Source organism: Mus caroli, unplaced genomic scaffold, assembly GCF_978045245.1.
Source record: "Mus caroli unplaced genomic scaffold, Mus_caroli_1 scaffold_4, whole genome shotgun sequence".
NCBI lineage: Eukaryota > Metazoa > Chordata > Mammalia > Rodentia > Muridae > Mus > Mus caroli.
In genome coordinates, this window is record NW_028227259.1 from 38232275 (window position 1) to 38249047 (window position 16773).

The following is a 16773-nucleotide window of genomic DNA, read 5'->3' on the forward strand; positions in this document are numbered from 1 at the left end:
TCCTGGTGTGGCCTGGGATCACTAAAGAGCCTGGGCCCTGTTTGCCTGGTGGGCCTGCACTCCATGCTGAGGAATGGAGAAATCAATGAGGACAAGGTGAGATAGCACTGGGCAGGCTCGGCCATCCAGAGGAGCAAGTTGCCTGGGGGCAACTTTTGCTATCACTGAGGTTCCTAGAGAGGCACCAGGCAGCTGAGAACTCCCTAGGGCTAACTGCAGGGCACTCCGCCTAGAAGCCTGGATTATTTCAGGACTGATCATCTGTTGTGGCGGGGGAGGGCAGTATCTGTATGCCAGAGGCTGGCCCTCTGTGCTTAGCCCACAGTGTGGCTAACCCAGTGGGCCCAGGGTACCCATGTCAGCCCTGTTGGCATGGAGGATTCGGATATGTACTGGATGGACAGACAGGTGGACATGAGAATACGGTGGACTTCAGCTCCTGCACTCACCACCTCTCACTGTTGCCTCAGCCTCCGCAGGCCCTGTTCTCTCTTGGCCAGTGGGCAAGCCCATGGATACACTCTGGATCTGGTCTTCAGGGCTACAGCCGCCCGGAGGCTCCTCAGGGCCCTGCCCCATGGTGGACAGCTCCTCAGAAGTCGCCTCCTCCTCCTCCTCCCTGAAGCTCCTCATGATGCACAGTGGCCTCAAGGCCAAGAGTTGGGCATCTTGCTGGCCTTCTGTGGAGAGAGGACAGTGGTCAGCAGAGAGTGATGGGCATGATGATGCTGTTAGCCAGGTCAAGACGAGCAGAGACTGGCAATCCAGGGTACCCAGCACCTCCAAGATCCAGCAGTGGGCTTCACTTGCCATAGGTGACCACAGGACAGTCTGGTGAGCAGATGTCTGCTCGTCCCTTCCACACCTCAGGCCATCTCACCCACATCTTCAGTCCCTTATGTTGGCCATGTTTTTACTACTGTACAGAGGCTGCTATTTCTGCCCAGAGAACCCAAGCCCTTTGCCAAGTGAATCCCCATGCAACTCTTCAGAGCTTGACTTGGCCACTTCTTCCTCAGCTCAGTCAAACAGCTGAAGCAGGCATCATCAGAGGTGGACACCAACATGGACATCCAATCGGCATCACCTCATTGGCCAATCAGAGGTCCTTGCACATAGTGTGGGTGGGGGCGGGGCGGGGTGCCTCCCTTCTGCTCTCCAGGAGGTCTCTGAGAAAGGGCTCAGAGGCTGACCTGAGATAGCTGCTCAAACATCCTTGCTGGTGATTCGTGATTCAACACCTGTACAGGATGCTCTGGGGACAGAAACGACCCGGGTTTCCACCAGACACCTGTAGATCCTGGTTTTCAGGTGCATAGCCATACAACTCAGCTAGCTAGGACTGGGGGAATTTACTCAGAGTGGGAAGAAGGAAGGAAAAAAAGGGAGCGAAAGGGGAGGTGGGGGTGGAAGGAAGCGAGAAAGAAGCGAAGGGGAGAGACTGCATCTCATTGTGAGCAGAGGAGGGGATCTTGGTTTTGTTTTCTATGTGGTTCCATTTCCTGTGACCTCAGCTTCACTGGTGGCCCCAGGACCTGTCATTGTGCCTCACTCTTCCCTGGTATTAGAAGTGGGAAAGGGCTGGCAAGATGGCTCAGCGAGCATCTTAAGAGCACTGACTGCTCTTCCAAGAAGTCCTGAGTTCAATTCCCAGCAACCACATGGTGGCTCACAACCATCTGTAAATGAATTCGGTGCCCTCTCTGATGTGTCCAAAGAGAACAACAATGTACTCATATACATAAAATTTTTAAAAATTAAAAAAAAAAAAAGAAGTGAGAGAGAGGGATGATGTAACCTGACAGCCCGTGTTCCTCGATTGTTCTATCAGCTATCAGAGGGGCACAGAACACCAAATGCAAGTAGGTCAATGGCAGGGGCCACAGACAGGGCCGTGGAGCACAGGTTAGACTCTCAGCCTTGATAACTGTGACAGGCCTAGCCACAACACCTTCAGAGAGGACAAAAGGCCCTATGCAGAGGTTGACTGAACAGTTCTGAACACTCCAGCCCACAAGCCTGACTTGCCTCAGGCCAGATTATCTGCTGAAGGTTGGGGGATTTCATCTCTGTTAACAGAGCAGCCAAGGAGACACCTTCTGTACCGAGTCTATAGTCTGACCCTTTCTCACTACATACTGAGAAGTAGGGTGACCAGATACAGACCCAGAAACCCAGTGTTCACATGTGCCACCAACTGCTACCAAGCCTCCAGCCTGCCATGCCCTGATGCTTTCAGGAGGCTGGCCATCTTAGGGAAGGACTTTCCTTGGGAGCTGCCCACAGGGACTCCAGCAGGGATTTGGTACAGAGTGACAGAACCCTAGATGGATGAATCAAGAATGGGAGGGGGTCGGTGCAAGCCTCCATGGGCGCTGCTGATACCATGAGGACTTGCCTGGCCTAGCTCAGGGCATCTCCTCTTCTGCAGAACAGGGGTGTGGGACCCCATTCTGAAGCCTTCTGTTGTTGCAATAAACACTGCTACCCCCTACTCTGTGCCAGTCTGTGTACCAGGCTGTGAGCAATTGGGAAATCAGGCATCCAGCAGGCAGTGACACGGGTAGGCAGCAAGCTCTATGATGAGAGGACAGGGTTGCCCAACCCTGAGGGTGGCAGAATGGTGACTGGGTAGCTGGCAAGGAAGGGAGGCTCATAGAGAAGAGATTTTCTGGGTCCCCAGAAGACAAGGGTTAATAGAAGTGGCAGCCCCAGTCCCTGGAAGTGGCCTCGGTGAACCATCTAGCCAGCCTCTCACCTGGCCACCTGCCTTTCATGGAACCCAATAGGTTGGTTTATGGTTAAATCCTGTTCTACAACTGTGCCAGAAGGCCAAGATCTGGGATAGGCAGATAGGAAGGAGGTATCTAATACCAAAAGCAACAAGAGGATCCCACATCCCTGCAGACACATGAACACCTCAATACTCAACCCCAAGGGGGGGGGGGTAAAACCAACAACAAAACAAAACTTCAGGCACCAGGGGCCTGGCATGGTCCAGTTCTCAACAACACAGGGACAGAAGTATGTACCAAGTCTGCCCTCCTGTCTGCCTATCTTAAGGCACCATCTCAGCTGGTCATGCCTGAGATCTTCCAGGGCATCCTTCAGGCTTTGGTTCTGTCAGCCTGACCCCAGCCTAAGTCCTGCTTGAGCTTGGACTTTTGTCCTTCCCTGACTTGTTCTGCCAGAACACCCTGGTTCCTACTACTGCAGAGACCCACTGTCTTGCCCAGGTCTTCGAGGACCAGAAGGTACACGCCCAAGTGGTAGGTGACCCCTCATTTTCTCTGGTATAACTTCAGGGCCTTCAACCAAGCACTTGGTCCAGTCTCTTGATGTGTGAGGTCCTAGTTTGTAGGGTCTGTGGTTGCTAATCACTGTCCCCCAAAAATTCACCACGCCCCGCCCCCAGCGTCCTCACTCTTCTCTCTCTGCCACTTTCAACTTCCAGGTCTCCCTACCAGCAATCTGGCCAGTGTCTCTACAGAAGCTGAGCAATGCCAGCTAAACTAACCATCTCTGGGTCAGGGTGGGGGGCATTTAGGTCACAAAGACCTGGGGCTGGACTTAACCTGTTTCTGGAGAAATGGAAGCTCCTCGCTAAGGGAACTTCCCACCTGCTCATTGAGAGCCCAAACGCTGCCACAGAGAGGAAGTAGGCACTGCCTTACTTGCATAGAGCCCCCTCCTCCCTGCACGGTCCTCCCTCCACGAGCTTGCTTGGCCGCTGGCTCTAGCAGCAGCCCAGCCCCAGGTAGTGTCCAGAAGCCTCAAAGGTACATTTGTTGAGTTCAAGCACCCCAAAGCCGCTGCCTGCAGTTTCTTTTCAGCCTTTGTCTTCTGCCCAGGTGGCAGAAGCATCAGGTGTCCCCATGTAAGCCACCCCAGGCTCTGACCTCCAACGCACATCTAGTTTACTGCTGGAACATGGGGACCCAGGGCCAATCTCAGTGGAGGGTGAAATGTTCTATGCCTCAGTTTACCCACCCATAAAATGAGAACAAAACACCTACTCGTAGGATGTTGGGAAGATCAAGCAGCTAGACAACATGCTGCTGGCTTACAGTATGGTAGGCTGGAAGGAGGAGCCTTTGTGGTTAGCCCTGCCTGTGTTCCAAAAGGTCTGGCCAGGGACCCACCAAGGTACATCCCCAGCCTCTGCTTTTGCAGGGCTATTGAGACTTTGCCTGGAGGTGGCAGTATTCTCCAGTCACACTGACCAGGAACTTGAGAGTGGGGACTTTATTGGGAACAGGTGGTTTCAGATGAAGTTGGCCTCCGTAGGACGCGGTCCTGTTGGATGTTGGATTAGAATGGTCCCAATTAGACTAGGTGGTTGTGACAGATTAAAGTGACTTCTCTGCCTGGTGCCTGAGGTTTCTCCAGAGAACAAGACACACAGAAGAGGAGGATGTATGACACAGAGGCAGGGGCCATTCAGGGACAAGCAGAGGCTGGAAGAAGTGGAAGAGACCCTGCCTTGGCAACTCTGGGGGCAGCACCCTGTCTCTGACTTCTGGCTTTCAAACCCTAAGAGAACAAGTGTGTTGTAGTTTGTTATGGCAGCCATGAAACACAGTGATACCCTGAAGGCTTCTCTCAGGGAAAATGGGCTTCACGTGATTCTAGGGACTAAAGAGACAGGCACCGTGCCTGACGCAAGAAGTTTCATGAAATCAACAACGTGTCGTATAAAGGCGGCAGCACTGTACAGTATCTTCCTCAGTCTTGACCTTTAACCTCATCCCAGAGGGTGAGCCCTATCCCACCCCTATCACGGGTGTACAACCCAAGGTTTGGGCCAGCCAGGGTCACAGCAACAGGGACTGTAAGTCAGGTGGTGGGAGTCTCATCCCTCAACCTGAACACAACTAACTTGGATTCTTGTCCCACCTGCAAGTGGCTATTCTTCATCTTAGGGTGACGAGGGCAGAGAGGACAAGGAGAGAAAGGAGGCTCTGGAACCCTGGAACACTGATGCAGCCTGTGCCTGCTGAGGTCTCCAGAGACAGTGGTCAGTGACTCTAGTCAAGCCATGCATTTCATTGGCTAACATAAAGAAACCCAGAGTGACCTCAGAGAGGCCAGGTCACAGCCACTGGGGCGCCATGACGCACCCATGCTAGTACAGGCGTGCTTGTCACAGCCTGGAATGAACCAAGGCTAGATAGAGTTCATCATTTGGGCCCCAGTGGCTTTTGAATTCTATGTTGCCACTCAATTCCCATGATCTGGTTGAGATCTCAAGGACACATTTGCAAAGGGTCAGTGTGAAGGCCAGGTCCGAAGTCACAATTAGCAGTTGGTCTCATCTGAGCAATCTCAGCCAGTCTAGCAGAGCTCCAGGGTGCTGAGTGCCAGTCTCCAACAGCTCACCCCAACCCCAAGCAAGCCAGAAGAAAGAGGAAGGTGGAATACTATTCTTAGATACAGTTGTGGCAAAGCCAGGCTCTCCCGATTACAGCACACTCACACAGCCCATACCCTCTGTTCAGACCCCCTTACCTGTGATCTGTTCTTCAGACAACTTCCTCCCAGGCTCAGGAATGCAGGTGCCAGGTGGCCACTACTGGCTCGGCTCCTTGCTGACTGGCCTACGGGCTGTCTCCAGCTGGCCTGGACAGGCAGAGTCCGCCCACAGCCGGCTGACTGCTCAGTACTGCCACCGCCCCCTGCTTCCTGCCCCACTTCCTCCCTGAGCCTAGGGGCCTGGAGACCCAAGGCAGGCTGGGGTGCTGCGGCAAGGACTCCAGTGGCCAGTTGATCATTAGCTCCTTGTGGACCAGAGCCAGGCCCTGTCCCTGCCTGCCCACTGCCAGCCCCGTGCTCTGTGGTAAAGGCCGGGGACACCCTTGGTGCTGAGATTGGGGAAGTCCACGGGAGGCCGGCCCTCTTGCCCTGCTAAACCCAGCCCAGCTCTCTGTTCCCTTTTCCCTTCTACACACGTGCATAAGGATGCAATGCAGACATGTGGGTGGCCTTAGAGACATGTACACAGACCTAGCACATATGTCTGCATGCACACACACAAAATACACACGTTTTGCTTCTCACTCTGCCGCTGGCCTTATCTGAGCTCACTGACACCAACAGGGAGGAGCATTCTGGAAGAAGGAGAAAGGGTCTAGTCTCCTTCTCTGCTCACAAGTACCACAACCTTGAGCCAAGCCTGGGGGGGCGGGGCACACACTTTACCTTTCCACAGGCTGTAGCCTGACCTGAGAATGTCCCTGTGGCCCAGATTCAGGCCTGTCTCCTGTTCTTAGGCCCTTGCTGTGTCCACTGTGAAAGATGGAGCTGTTTTGCTTCCCACACTCACTAGGTGCTATGGATACCTCCCGCCTGTCTCCATCTGTGAGGAGTTCTGGAGGTAAAGGTGCATTGTGATCTCTCTCTCTCTCTCTCTCTCTCTCTCTCTCTCTCTCTCCTTCTCCCCAGAGAATGCAGGCCCCCCCTGGATGCTAACCTTCCACCAGCCTTATTTTTCTGGAAGCTGTGTCAATAGAGGCCCCTGCAAGCCCACACCCATACATGGGTCTGGAGGCATTTCCTCTCCCGGCTATTGTCCCCACTGTGCGCCCAGAGCAGTATCCTGTTTGTCTCAGAAGCTGCTCTCTTGGCTCATGGCTAGGGGGATTTTCTGAGAGCCTCCCCCAATATATGCAGGGCACTCCCTCCAGGGCCAACCACAGGGGCAAGTACATTTCTGGTCCGGGCTCTTCAATAGGATCTTCCTAAAGACTGTACAAAGCAGAGGCCACATGGTTCTGACTTTCCGAGGGCCACCCAAACCCCAGTCGGACTGGATTAAAATCCCTCCGGCAAGACCTGTCACTGTCCTGAGCCTCAGTTTCCCCTCTGCAAAAGACAGAGTTAGGTATTCAGCTCTCATCGTTTTGACCTCTGACATGGCTGTAGTATGTTCGAACTGTCATTGCCACGATGTTAACCCTTTGGTTAGATCATGTCATAGGGCTTCCTGATAGCCCAATGAAACTATCATCCAGGTGTCCCCAAAAGACTTGATATCAAACAGACTTAGAGAGGCGTATTCCTGAGGCCCCACAACTCAGGCCGGCTCTGATACCAGGGTCCTCACTCCTTTATCCCTTCATTCTTTGCTGTCTGTGTCTAGACAGAAACAAGTGGTCAGTGGTCAGTTGCTCCTCATCCTGCCCTACCTCTCCTTCCTCATGGGCTCCGGGAAAGGAAGCTGCATGGGGGCCTCTCTGACAAAGGCCAGCCTTCTGAGCCAGGTGCTCCTGGTCTGCCATTCAGGGTGCTCACAATCCAGGCCAATGAGGCCAGAGGTTCACACTGAATGAAGTCATGAGCCCAACTACTATTGTTAACTATCCCTGTGGTTATAAAATGCAAGGGCAGGATGCATCTAAGACACAGGGTAGAGCCATCCTTGGGAGGCTAAGAGGCTATTACACCACAACAGGAACAAAGAAAGGTTCCTGGCCTGGCTCCTTCAGTAGACTGTAGGCTTTGAGCTGGCACCCTTGTTCTCCCCAGATATACTCTGAAACTGATTCCATCCTTCTGGATAGCATCCCCTGTGTGGCACACTCAAAAGACTCCTTGGGGACAAGTGTGACATTGGAACATCCACTCCAGGTCCTACCTATGGGAGAGCCCATATCCTGCCCACCAAGATCCAGCCATGGCTTGAAGCCCCAGGGTTGTGATAGCCCCTGTACCGACTGGCACCAGGATGCAGTGACTGACCTGGGCAGTGATGGAAGGCCTCAGAGGGAAGGCCAGGAGGACAACAGAGATAGGACTTCCTCAGAGGGGAAATTCCTAGGCCAACTTTTGGAGAGAAACCAGACAACAATGGATTGTGAGGAATCTTCAAGGGGACAGATGAACTCAGAAGAAAAAAAAAAAAGCACTTAAGCCAGGCGTGATGGCTCATGCTTTTAATTCCAGTACTCAGGAGGAAGAGGCAGGTAGATCTCTGTGGGTTCAAAGCCAGCCTGCTCTACAAAGTGAGTCCAGGACAGCCAGGGCTGGTTACACTGAGAAGCTCTGTCTCCAAAAACAAAACAAAACAAAACAAAACAAAACCAGAAAAAAAAAATCACACTTAAGCCCAGCTGTATCCCAAAAGGCTGAGCCTCTTGCAGCCACCCACTCCCTAACATAGGCAGCTAGGCGAGGCTAAGCACCCTGCCCTGCAGTTAATCTGCAACAGTCTATAAATGTTGAGCTTAGGAGAGCAGAGGCCTCCAGCAGAACCTTAAGATCATTCTAGAACATGAGGACAAGTATACATTAAGGCTCAGAGAAGAAATGCATTTAGCTTTGCTGACTACCCGGGTCCAATGTGACTCTGCCATCATAACTGGGCACCAGAGAAATAGCCAAGGTAGGCATGGGCACCATCCACCACCACTTTACACAGCAGGAGACCAGGTCTGGCCTGTGAGTGTCATCTGTCGACTGCTCTATTAGGGCCTAGAGGCAGCTTCTTTGGTCACATTGGCCTGAATACCAGTGACTCACTGAAGAGAGACCCCTGTGACAGGCTGAGCATGCAAAGGCTGGATGTGGAGCAAATACCAGCTAAGATATGAGACGGCTGCTGAAGAGATGCTGGGAGCAGCTGACAGGATGCAGGAATACAAACCTTCCCTGCTCCACATGGCATGGGAAGCCATCACACCGAGGAGAAAGATGGTAAACCATTGGTTCTCTCACAAGCAGTGGGATCCAGATAAAAATGGTTGGATGACAGCTAGCACATGGGGAAACTGACTTGTGGAGAGAGCCACCCTCAGCCCCTCACACAGGAAGAAAGACTTTCAATGTATTTTCATTTCAAGGGGAATCTTTTCTTAGAGATCAGCATGCCTATAAGCAGGTATAGCTTTGGAGATGCACCCTAGCCTGACCCTCCGTGCCAAGACTACTTAGCCCTGAAACCAATCTGTACCTCAGCAGAATATCCTGCATCCCAACAGAATGGCAGACTCCAACTGTACCTTTAAGGCAAGCTCATCCCTGACCCCAACCCTTACCCTGAAGAACGGGCTTATGGGTCTTGAGCATCCTTGCTGGGGGCATCCTCTGAACACCTGTGAATCGGTTCCTCCATGTCTGCTTAGACACCACAAGCTGGGGCAGCACAAACGTGGTGCTGGTGAGCAGTTGCTGTGTGCACTTGGATAGGTCCAGAACCCTGTCTGCCCAACAGGTGCTGATCTCTTTGTTATGGTTGGCTCTGGCCACTAGAGCCATCCCTGAATTGCAGGAACGGCTCTTTGCAAAACAAAGGAAGGGGGGGAAATAGTGATTGAAGGCTACTCAGGCCAGATGGACAGGCAGACAGGCCACCCAGACTGAGGTTTACAGGAAGTAGTTCCCTTGCCTCTGCCAGATCAAAGACACCTGCTCCCAGCAAAGGACAGCCTCTGCCTAGGTAGTGATACTGGCCAGTGAAGTCCAGTATTGCCAGAAGAAACATCACCCTCTAGCCTGAAACTTAGCAAGCCCACAATCACCTCTCTCCCTTGGATAAGAGGCAGTAGGCTAAGTCCCATGTGTGTGACAATGACTCCCTTCAACAATGCCCTCCCATCTTAGGGCAAGGCAGTCATGAGAAGGGCGAGGGTCATTACACCCCAGAAAAGGAGATGTGTACACAGGAAAGAAGATGGTTGCAGAGCTCTTCTCTGTGTCCAGGTTGCTGTGCCAGAGCCATGCCCCCAACCAGCCTGGCAGCACAGGAAGATTCCAGCAGCCCATCCTCCACCAGTAAAGAGGACAGGTCTCACAGGATAAGGTCACAGAGCTGGGAGGGGGGCCAAGTCTTTAAACAGTGTGGCTTAGGGGTCCTGAGTGCACAGAGACATGAAAGTACAGAGTTCTAGACTGGCCAGGCAGTGGTGGCACAGCCTTTAGTCCCAAAACTAGAGAGGCAGAGACAGGCAGATCTCTGAGTTCAAGGCCAGCCTGGTCTACAGAGATGAGTTCCAGGACAGCCAGGACTACACAGAGAAACCTTGTCTTGAAAAACAAAACAAAACAAAACAAAACAACAGCAGCAACAACAACAAGTTCTAGACTGGAACCATGTGGGTGCTGCACAGCTGCCACTTCCCCAGAAAGCTTAGGGAAATCATGTCCCAGCTAGTAAATTCAATGCCAGGGCAGACACCAGGTCGCAAGCCCCACGGGCTCTAACTTCCTAGAGCCCCTGTGCACCTGAACCCTGTGCAGGCCTTGCCTGGAATTCCTGGCATTTCCTAGAGCTCAGTCACCCTTGGGATGATTTTTGACTATGGCTTATGCAAACATTAACCAGTCCAAGCACAACTTCCCATGGACCTCTATGAGGAACAAAGTTCTATCAGCTAAGACCAATTTCTGGAAACTGAGGCCCCCCGTAGGCCACATCACTGCCCTCTAAGGTGGGGATTTCTGCAGCTCTCCCCCTTAATGCCAGCCTTAGGCTTAATGAGAGTGTGGAGGCAATAGCCAGGCAAAAACTCTGGTTGTTAAGGAGGCACAGCCCAACTTACTCTCTCATCATTTCCCATCTCTCCACTCCTAGCCAAACCTCAAGTGCTGTGCACCCTGTCGCTATACCGCTATACCCATCAGACACAAGCTACCTCAAGCTGCCTCTGCTTCAGTCATGAGCCCAGTGCCAGCTGTGGATGCCAGAGGCCCCTTCCTGGTCTCTCCAACCAAGTGAACTGCATGTACCCTGTCCTCCTTTGGTCCTGCTCTGGTGACAGCTACGTGGGAAGAGATTACTTAGCTGAAGCCTGGAGCTCCTATGTTCTCTTCTGCCTCCTTGAGGGCATCATACTGGGGTATGGTGCTAGAGAAACAGAGATTGAGTAGCATCTGCCATCAGGTCCCTGCTGCATGCTACTGGTTTGGTCACTGCAAACCCCAACATGAGAGGCACACCTGCACTCTTCACGACCTAGGAGCCCAGCTGTGGTGTTTCCTAAGTGACGTAATGGGGGAAGTGGTCAGAGGGATGCCTGCTCTGATGCCAGGCCAGGTGTGTACTGTGGGGACTCATCTCATCTGCCACAGGGTGGGGCATCACCTCTGTAAAGCACTATAAAGACAACCTGGTGACAGACACCCATCTCCCACTATTCACTCCGCACACAGCTCTCCTCAGAGGTGACTGGGGAGAACAGGTCCTGGGGTCAACAGCTCAGGTTAGTCCTCTGGGTAGCTACTTCAAACTCAGCCTCCAGGTCTACCTGGCTCAGCACCTCTAGGCACGAAGGAGAACGCCAATATGACTACTATCATGATACTTCAGCAGGGGCAAGAGTGGAGGAGATGGACCAGTGCTGAGCATCGGGGATGTGACTGAGCCACATAGCCTGGACCACTCAGAGGAGCTCACAGTCAAATGGCAATGATAACCATGGGAGACAAATGGACAGAATAGCACCACCCCCAAGGCTGGGACAGGGCAGGCAGCTGTAGATGGGTGGAAAGTGTCCTGGAAGTGGGGTACCCAGACAAGTGTGGCTCATGAAATGTGCCTGAACACATTGTCTGGAAGGGTAGGAATATACAGATGGGCAAGGAGTGGCTGGTGGTGCCAGGAGTCAGAGGGTACAATTGCTGGACAGAACAATCAACCATGGGTAGGTAGATAAATGGATAGGCAGCTAGCTAGATAGAAAGATATATAGATGGATGGATGGGAAAGGACAGACAGATAGGCAGGCAGACAGATGAGTGAGTGAATGATTGGTAGCTCAACAAGTCCCCACTGTGATATGACTGTGCAAAGAGGACACAGGCCCTAACTGAAAGAGGACCCAGTGGATTTGGCTAGAGCAATTTGAGCAAGAAATGAAGTGACACTGGATGATCGTCTAAGGTTTAATATCTGTTCCTGGTTGCCACAGAGACTACATCTGGAATTAACTAAAGCTAGGTACACCTGTGAGAGATGTTCTTTTCCTTTCCTTTTTTTAAAGGTTTATTTATTTGTGTATTTTATATACATGAGTGTTCTGTCTTCATAAAAACCAGAAGAGGGCATCGGATCCATTACAGATGGTTGTGATCCACTGTGTGGTTCCTGGGAACTGAACTCAGGACTTCTGGAAGTCCATGTTCAACCGCGGAGCCATCTCTCCGGAATATTTTTTTTTCCTTAATTGAAAGTTATTTGAAATGGAAAGATCTACTTTTAATCCAGATCTTTTGAGGTGGGAAGACCCACCTTTAGTCTTGGCCACACCTTCTGCTGGCTGCCTATATTAAAGCCATGAAAGGAGCTTGCTCTCTTTGCCTGCTTGCTCTCGCTCTCTGACAAGCTCATTCCTTCACTAGCTCTGCAACCTACTTCTCTGGGATCCCAGCTTATACTGAAGACGAATTGAAACATCCTGCCATGTGGAGTGAAAACCTACCTCCAGACACTGTCGGAATAGCTGGAGCACAGATTATACACCAGTCTAATAAATCCCCCTTATATGTGTATGTTATATATTTAAAAATTATATTCATTTTATCAGTTTGGTGTGAAATAATGTCCCAAGTCCAACCTGGTATAAACAAGGTTGGCTAACCAAGTGTGGTGCTTTGAATAAGAAAGGTTTCTTTAGGCTTATGTATTTGATTTTTTTTGTTTGTTTGGTTTTTGTTGGTTTTGTTGTGTTGTGTTTTGTTGCTCTTGTTGTTTTAGTTTTTTTGAGACAGGGTTTCTCCATGTAACTGTCCCAGTCCACTGAACTCATTCTGTAGACTAGACTAGCCTGAACTCCACCTGTCTCTGCCTCCCAGTGCTGGGATTAAAGGCATGCTCCACTACCACTGGGCCATAGGCTTATATATTTGAATATTTGGTTCCTAGTTGGTGGATGGTTTAGGAAGGATTAGGAGGTGTGCTCTTGAAAGAGGTGTGTCAAGTGCGGGCTGGGCTTTGAAGTTTCAAAAGCCCACAGCAGGCCCAGGGTCCTGCCTGTGGATCAGAATGTGAGCTCTCAGCGACTCCAATGCCTGCCTGCCTGCTCTCATGTTCCCTGCCATGATGGCGTGGACTCATCTGTAAAGCTGTAAGCAAGCCCCCAGTTAAATGCCTTTATTTGTAATTTTGCCCTGGTCAAAGAGTCTCTTCATAGCAATAATAGAGATGTAATGATAACTCTAAGTAAATGCAGGGTGGGAGAGGCCTGCTACCTACTACATCCCACAAACATTTGTTGCTCCCCTACCCTGACAGCAAGAGACCTGACAATTATTCCCTAAGTGCAACACACATGGTGAGCTCCCCAGGACAGAGTAGAGGGCATCGGAGCAACCTTACCTCTCAGACTTTTGGCCACAAGGGGCCAAAAGCAGAGTCCTGGGAACCTACTGGCCAATCCCACACACCTAGACAAATCCTGTTGTGCTGTGTATGGTACACTCACTCTGCTCAGCAGTCAGGAAAGTCTCTTAGGACTCCATTCAGAGATTCTTGAGCAGGGTCTCGGAGGGTGGATGGGTGTCAGAGTGCTGGGCCATGTGAGCCTCGCGGTGGACAAGTACTGAGTGGACCTGACAAAAGAACGAGGTGGAGGTGAGCAGACGCCATGGTGAGAAGCAACTGCAATGGCAGCTCCAGTCCTCTTTTACCCCGGAGGTCCTGTGGCCCACAGTGGAGACAAGAAACTAAGAGGGTGACAGCCTTCCCCAAATACTACATCAGAGCACCTGTCATCAAAGGGGGACTGACGTCCCCATTCCTGTCTAGTACCTTAAAACATGACACGACGTTGACTGAGCCTCCAAGACCTCCCATCCTCCTCTCCGAGGTTAGATCAGCAGCCCTGACATCTGCCACTTCATCCTTGGCAGGCAGCCAAGATCAGAGTGCGGCCCGCCAGGTCGTAATCACAATTGCATTCACCTTTGGCCAGCAGCCCCATTCCTCGGTACTCATTCTCAGACTGCTGCCTCTGGTGTGGGGACAGGTGCCAAGCCAGCTGTTGACAACACCACCGCCTTGGAAATAGCCTGGGTGTCAGATAAGTCACACTCCCTTCCACACTGCATAGCAAGCGCAGTGATAAAGAACGAGAGCTTTCTCCGTGTGCCCACGAGGTATGCTGTGGAGACACACCAGACGGGCAGCAGGGCAACAGCAGTCTCGTGCCACCTGGACACTCAAGCACACTCCTCTCCTCTGCACGGGAGAAGAGGCCAACCTAGGCAGCAGAGTGTGGGGCCAGCAGAGGGGCTGTCTGTCCCAGGGGAGCTCGGGGGACTTTGGAATGAAACCATCTAATGATGTTGTGGCGGTGAGTGTGGCACCATGGTACTCTCAGGAGACGCTGGCCATCAAGGCACAAAGAGTAAACCTCAGTGGACACACAAATCAAGAGGACAAGGGGCACCCCAGGACATGTAGGCAAAATAAATAGACAGACAGACAGACAGCTAGATAGACCAATCCAGTGGGTTACAGATGCATGGTAGATCTCGTTAGAGCTTAAAGGGGGAAGGGAGGGGTCCAGGGACAGAATAGAACCTTTGGGAATTTGAGCGTGCAGAGGCCTCCAGCTAACATCTGCTCTAGATCCTGAGTGGATGATCCCTTGGGTTGATCACTTTTTTGTCAGTTTAACAGAAGCTGGGAAGAAGGAACCTCACTTGAGACAATGACTCCATAAAACTGGCCTGTAGGCAACTCTGTGGGACATTGTTCTGATTGGTGAGCCATGTGGGTGGTACCAGGTCTTGGCAGGGGTTCCTGGGATATTTAAGAAAGCAAACTGGTGAGTCTGAGTAGTGTACACCTTTAATCCCAGTACTCAGGAGGTAGAAGCAGGCAGATCTCTGAGTTCAAGGCCAGCCTGGTCTCTGCAGAGGGAGTTCTAGAGCACCCAGGGCTACAGAGTCTCAAAAAAGGAAAGAAAGAAGTAAAAAGAAAAAGCAGTATTCTCCCATGGCCTCTGCTTCAGTTGCTGCTTCCAGGTTCCTGCCTGAGCTTCCCTGAATGATGGACAGCTACAAGCTGTAAGATGAAGTAGTGCCTTTCCTCAAGGAGTGCCTGGGGTTATCACAACAAGAGAAATGCTGACATCCCTGCACCAAACCTGTATAACACCTGACACCAACAACAGGAGACAGAGGGCTGTTCAGGGACTCCCTGCCCCGCCTTCATCTGACAACTTCCAAATACTGAAGTCTATATGAGTCTCAGTCAGGAGAAGGCTAGATGGATTTGGAGGGCAAATGACTGAGGCCTGGAGATGGATGCATTGGCTGGGGTCCTGCTGAAGGACCAACTCAGGGACATACCTTCTTATGCTGTTAACCACAGAAGCTTAGGGCAGAGCCTAGGACTCTCTTACGGTCCTGAAGCATCAGGGAAATTGAGGCAGGCTTTTGAAATAGTACCTTGTTCCAAACTTGTGTAATTGTGAACTCTGCTGGGCTCCTGGAAGACAGAGACCCACCCTTCACCATGAACAAAGTTCTGTTGAGGTCAGGCTGCTCCTACAAAATGCACACAGACCACACATGCTCCAGTCCTCCGGGCGGGAAAAGAGGAGACATACCCGGGCTTAGGATGCTCACAGACAAACAGATTCTCAGGAGGCCTTACCCCCTTTCCCTAGGGCCTGAGCTGGCCTTCTCAGCTTCTGTACAAAGTCCACACACTCACCAGCCCTGACCAGCCTTAAATTCCAAGGGCTAACAGATCCACTCAGCAGGAGTACTCTTGTGTCTGGGGAGATGGGATGGGGGAGGGTGTCAGACCCTTTCTGATCACTGCCCTACTGTCCCCAGGGGCTGGCAGCTGGCAGGAACTTCAGCCCCTGGGAAGGAGAGGGCTGTGCTGGAGTGAGAATATGGGAGTTTGAGAGCGAAGCACAAGATACCCCTGTCTTTGGTGCTGGTGTCTAGCAAGTGGAGGAAAATGTAAGCGTGGTCAGCATCCTACCCCCAGCCCAGGACTCTTGCTTCATCCACAGGGCACCACTGTGCTGTGGTCACTAACCACATGCAGACACTGCTCAGGGCAGCCACAGTACCCCCCTCCCCCAGCATACAGATGGGGAAAAAGAAATTCAGAGGAGTAGAGTTGCCCAAGAACACTCATCCAGCAAGTGTGAGACTGAGGCCAGTAGACATCAACAGCTTCCTCTAGAACTCTACCACTCCACATGGCACCGGACCCAGTCTGGCTCTTAGGATAGTGGGGAGACCACACCCTCTACTTCATACCTCCTGTCTGCCTTGGCAGGGCCCGGTTCCACTCACTTTTCAGACTGAGAAATACCAGGGCCCCTTTCCTTGACCACAGCCACCCGAAACCTGTCCTCTCTGCTGCTCCAGATCAGACCAGTTCAAGTGCTTATCATCCCAAGTTCAGCCTCTCTAGCCCTCACCTGCTCCCACAGGTGCGCAGATTGTAGGTCTCTCCTGGAACAAACCCTGCAGAGACGTCCAGGACTTACCTTGCCGTAGAGCAGCGGCTGCCAAGGAAGAAGGGTGGGGGGAGGGTGTAGGGGGGCTCCGGGCCTCCTCTACCTGCACTGAACGAATGTCTCAGGCCCCAGGAGGCAGCAGAACAAGCCCTGCCCAGGCCGCTGGGCTCCAATCAGACAACCTGAGTCATCGGCGGGCTGGGCCCGCCCTGCTGGGAAGGGGCCAGCCTCCTTCTGACCTTCCTCCTCCTTATCAGCCATCAGAAGAATGTCAGCTCCTGGTCAGCATTCCCCTGTTGGGTGCGGAAGAAGCAGATTAAGAGCTCTTCCCAGGATTTGGGGATATGAGAGG

The 16773-nt window shown here is 52.0% G+C and overlaps 1 protein-coding gene across 5 annotated transcripts in view; it reads right to left on the reverse strand.

The window, feature by feature from the left end:
* Window positions 1-16538, reverse strand: part of Sh3tc1 (SH3 domain and tetratricopeptide repeats 1) — a 44480-nt gene extending 27942 nt beyond the window's left edge. For 2 of the 5 annotated variants that reach the window (XM_029477645.2, XM_029477640.2), the window contains exons 1-3: window positions 16452-16538; window positions 13416-13542; window positions 450-680 (exon numbers count right to left, since the gene is read on the reverse strand). In XM_029477645.2, coding sequence (XP_029333505.1) covers window positions 450-633 — 184 coding nt within the window. In that variant the 5' untranslated portion in view covers window positions 634-680; window positions 13416-13542; window positions 16452-16538. The other 3 variants (XM_029477641.2, XM_029477644.2, XM_021163598.3) reach the window with 3 other exon arrangements.
* Window positions 16539-16773: the final 235 nt, after the last annotated feature.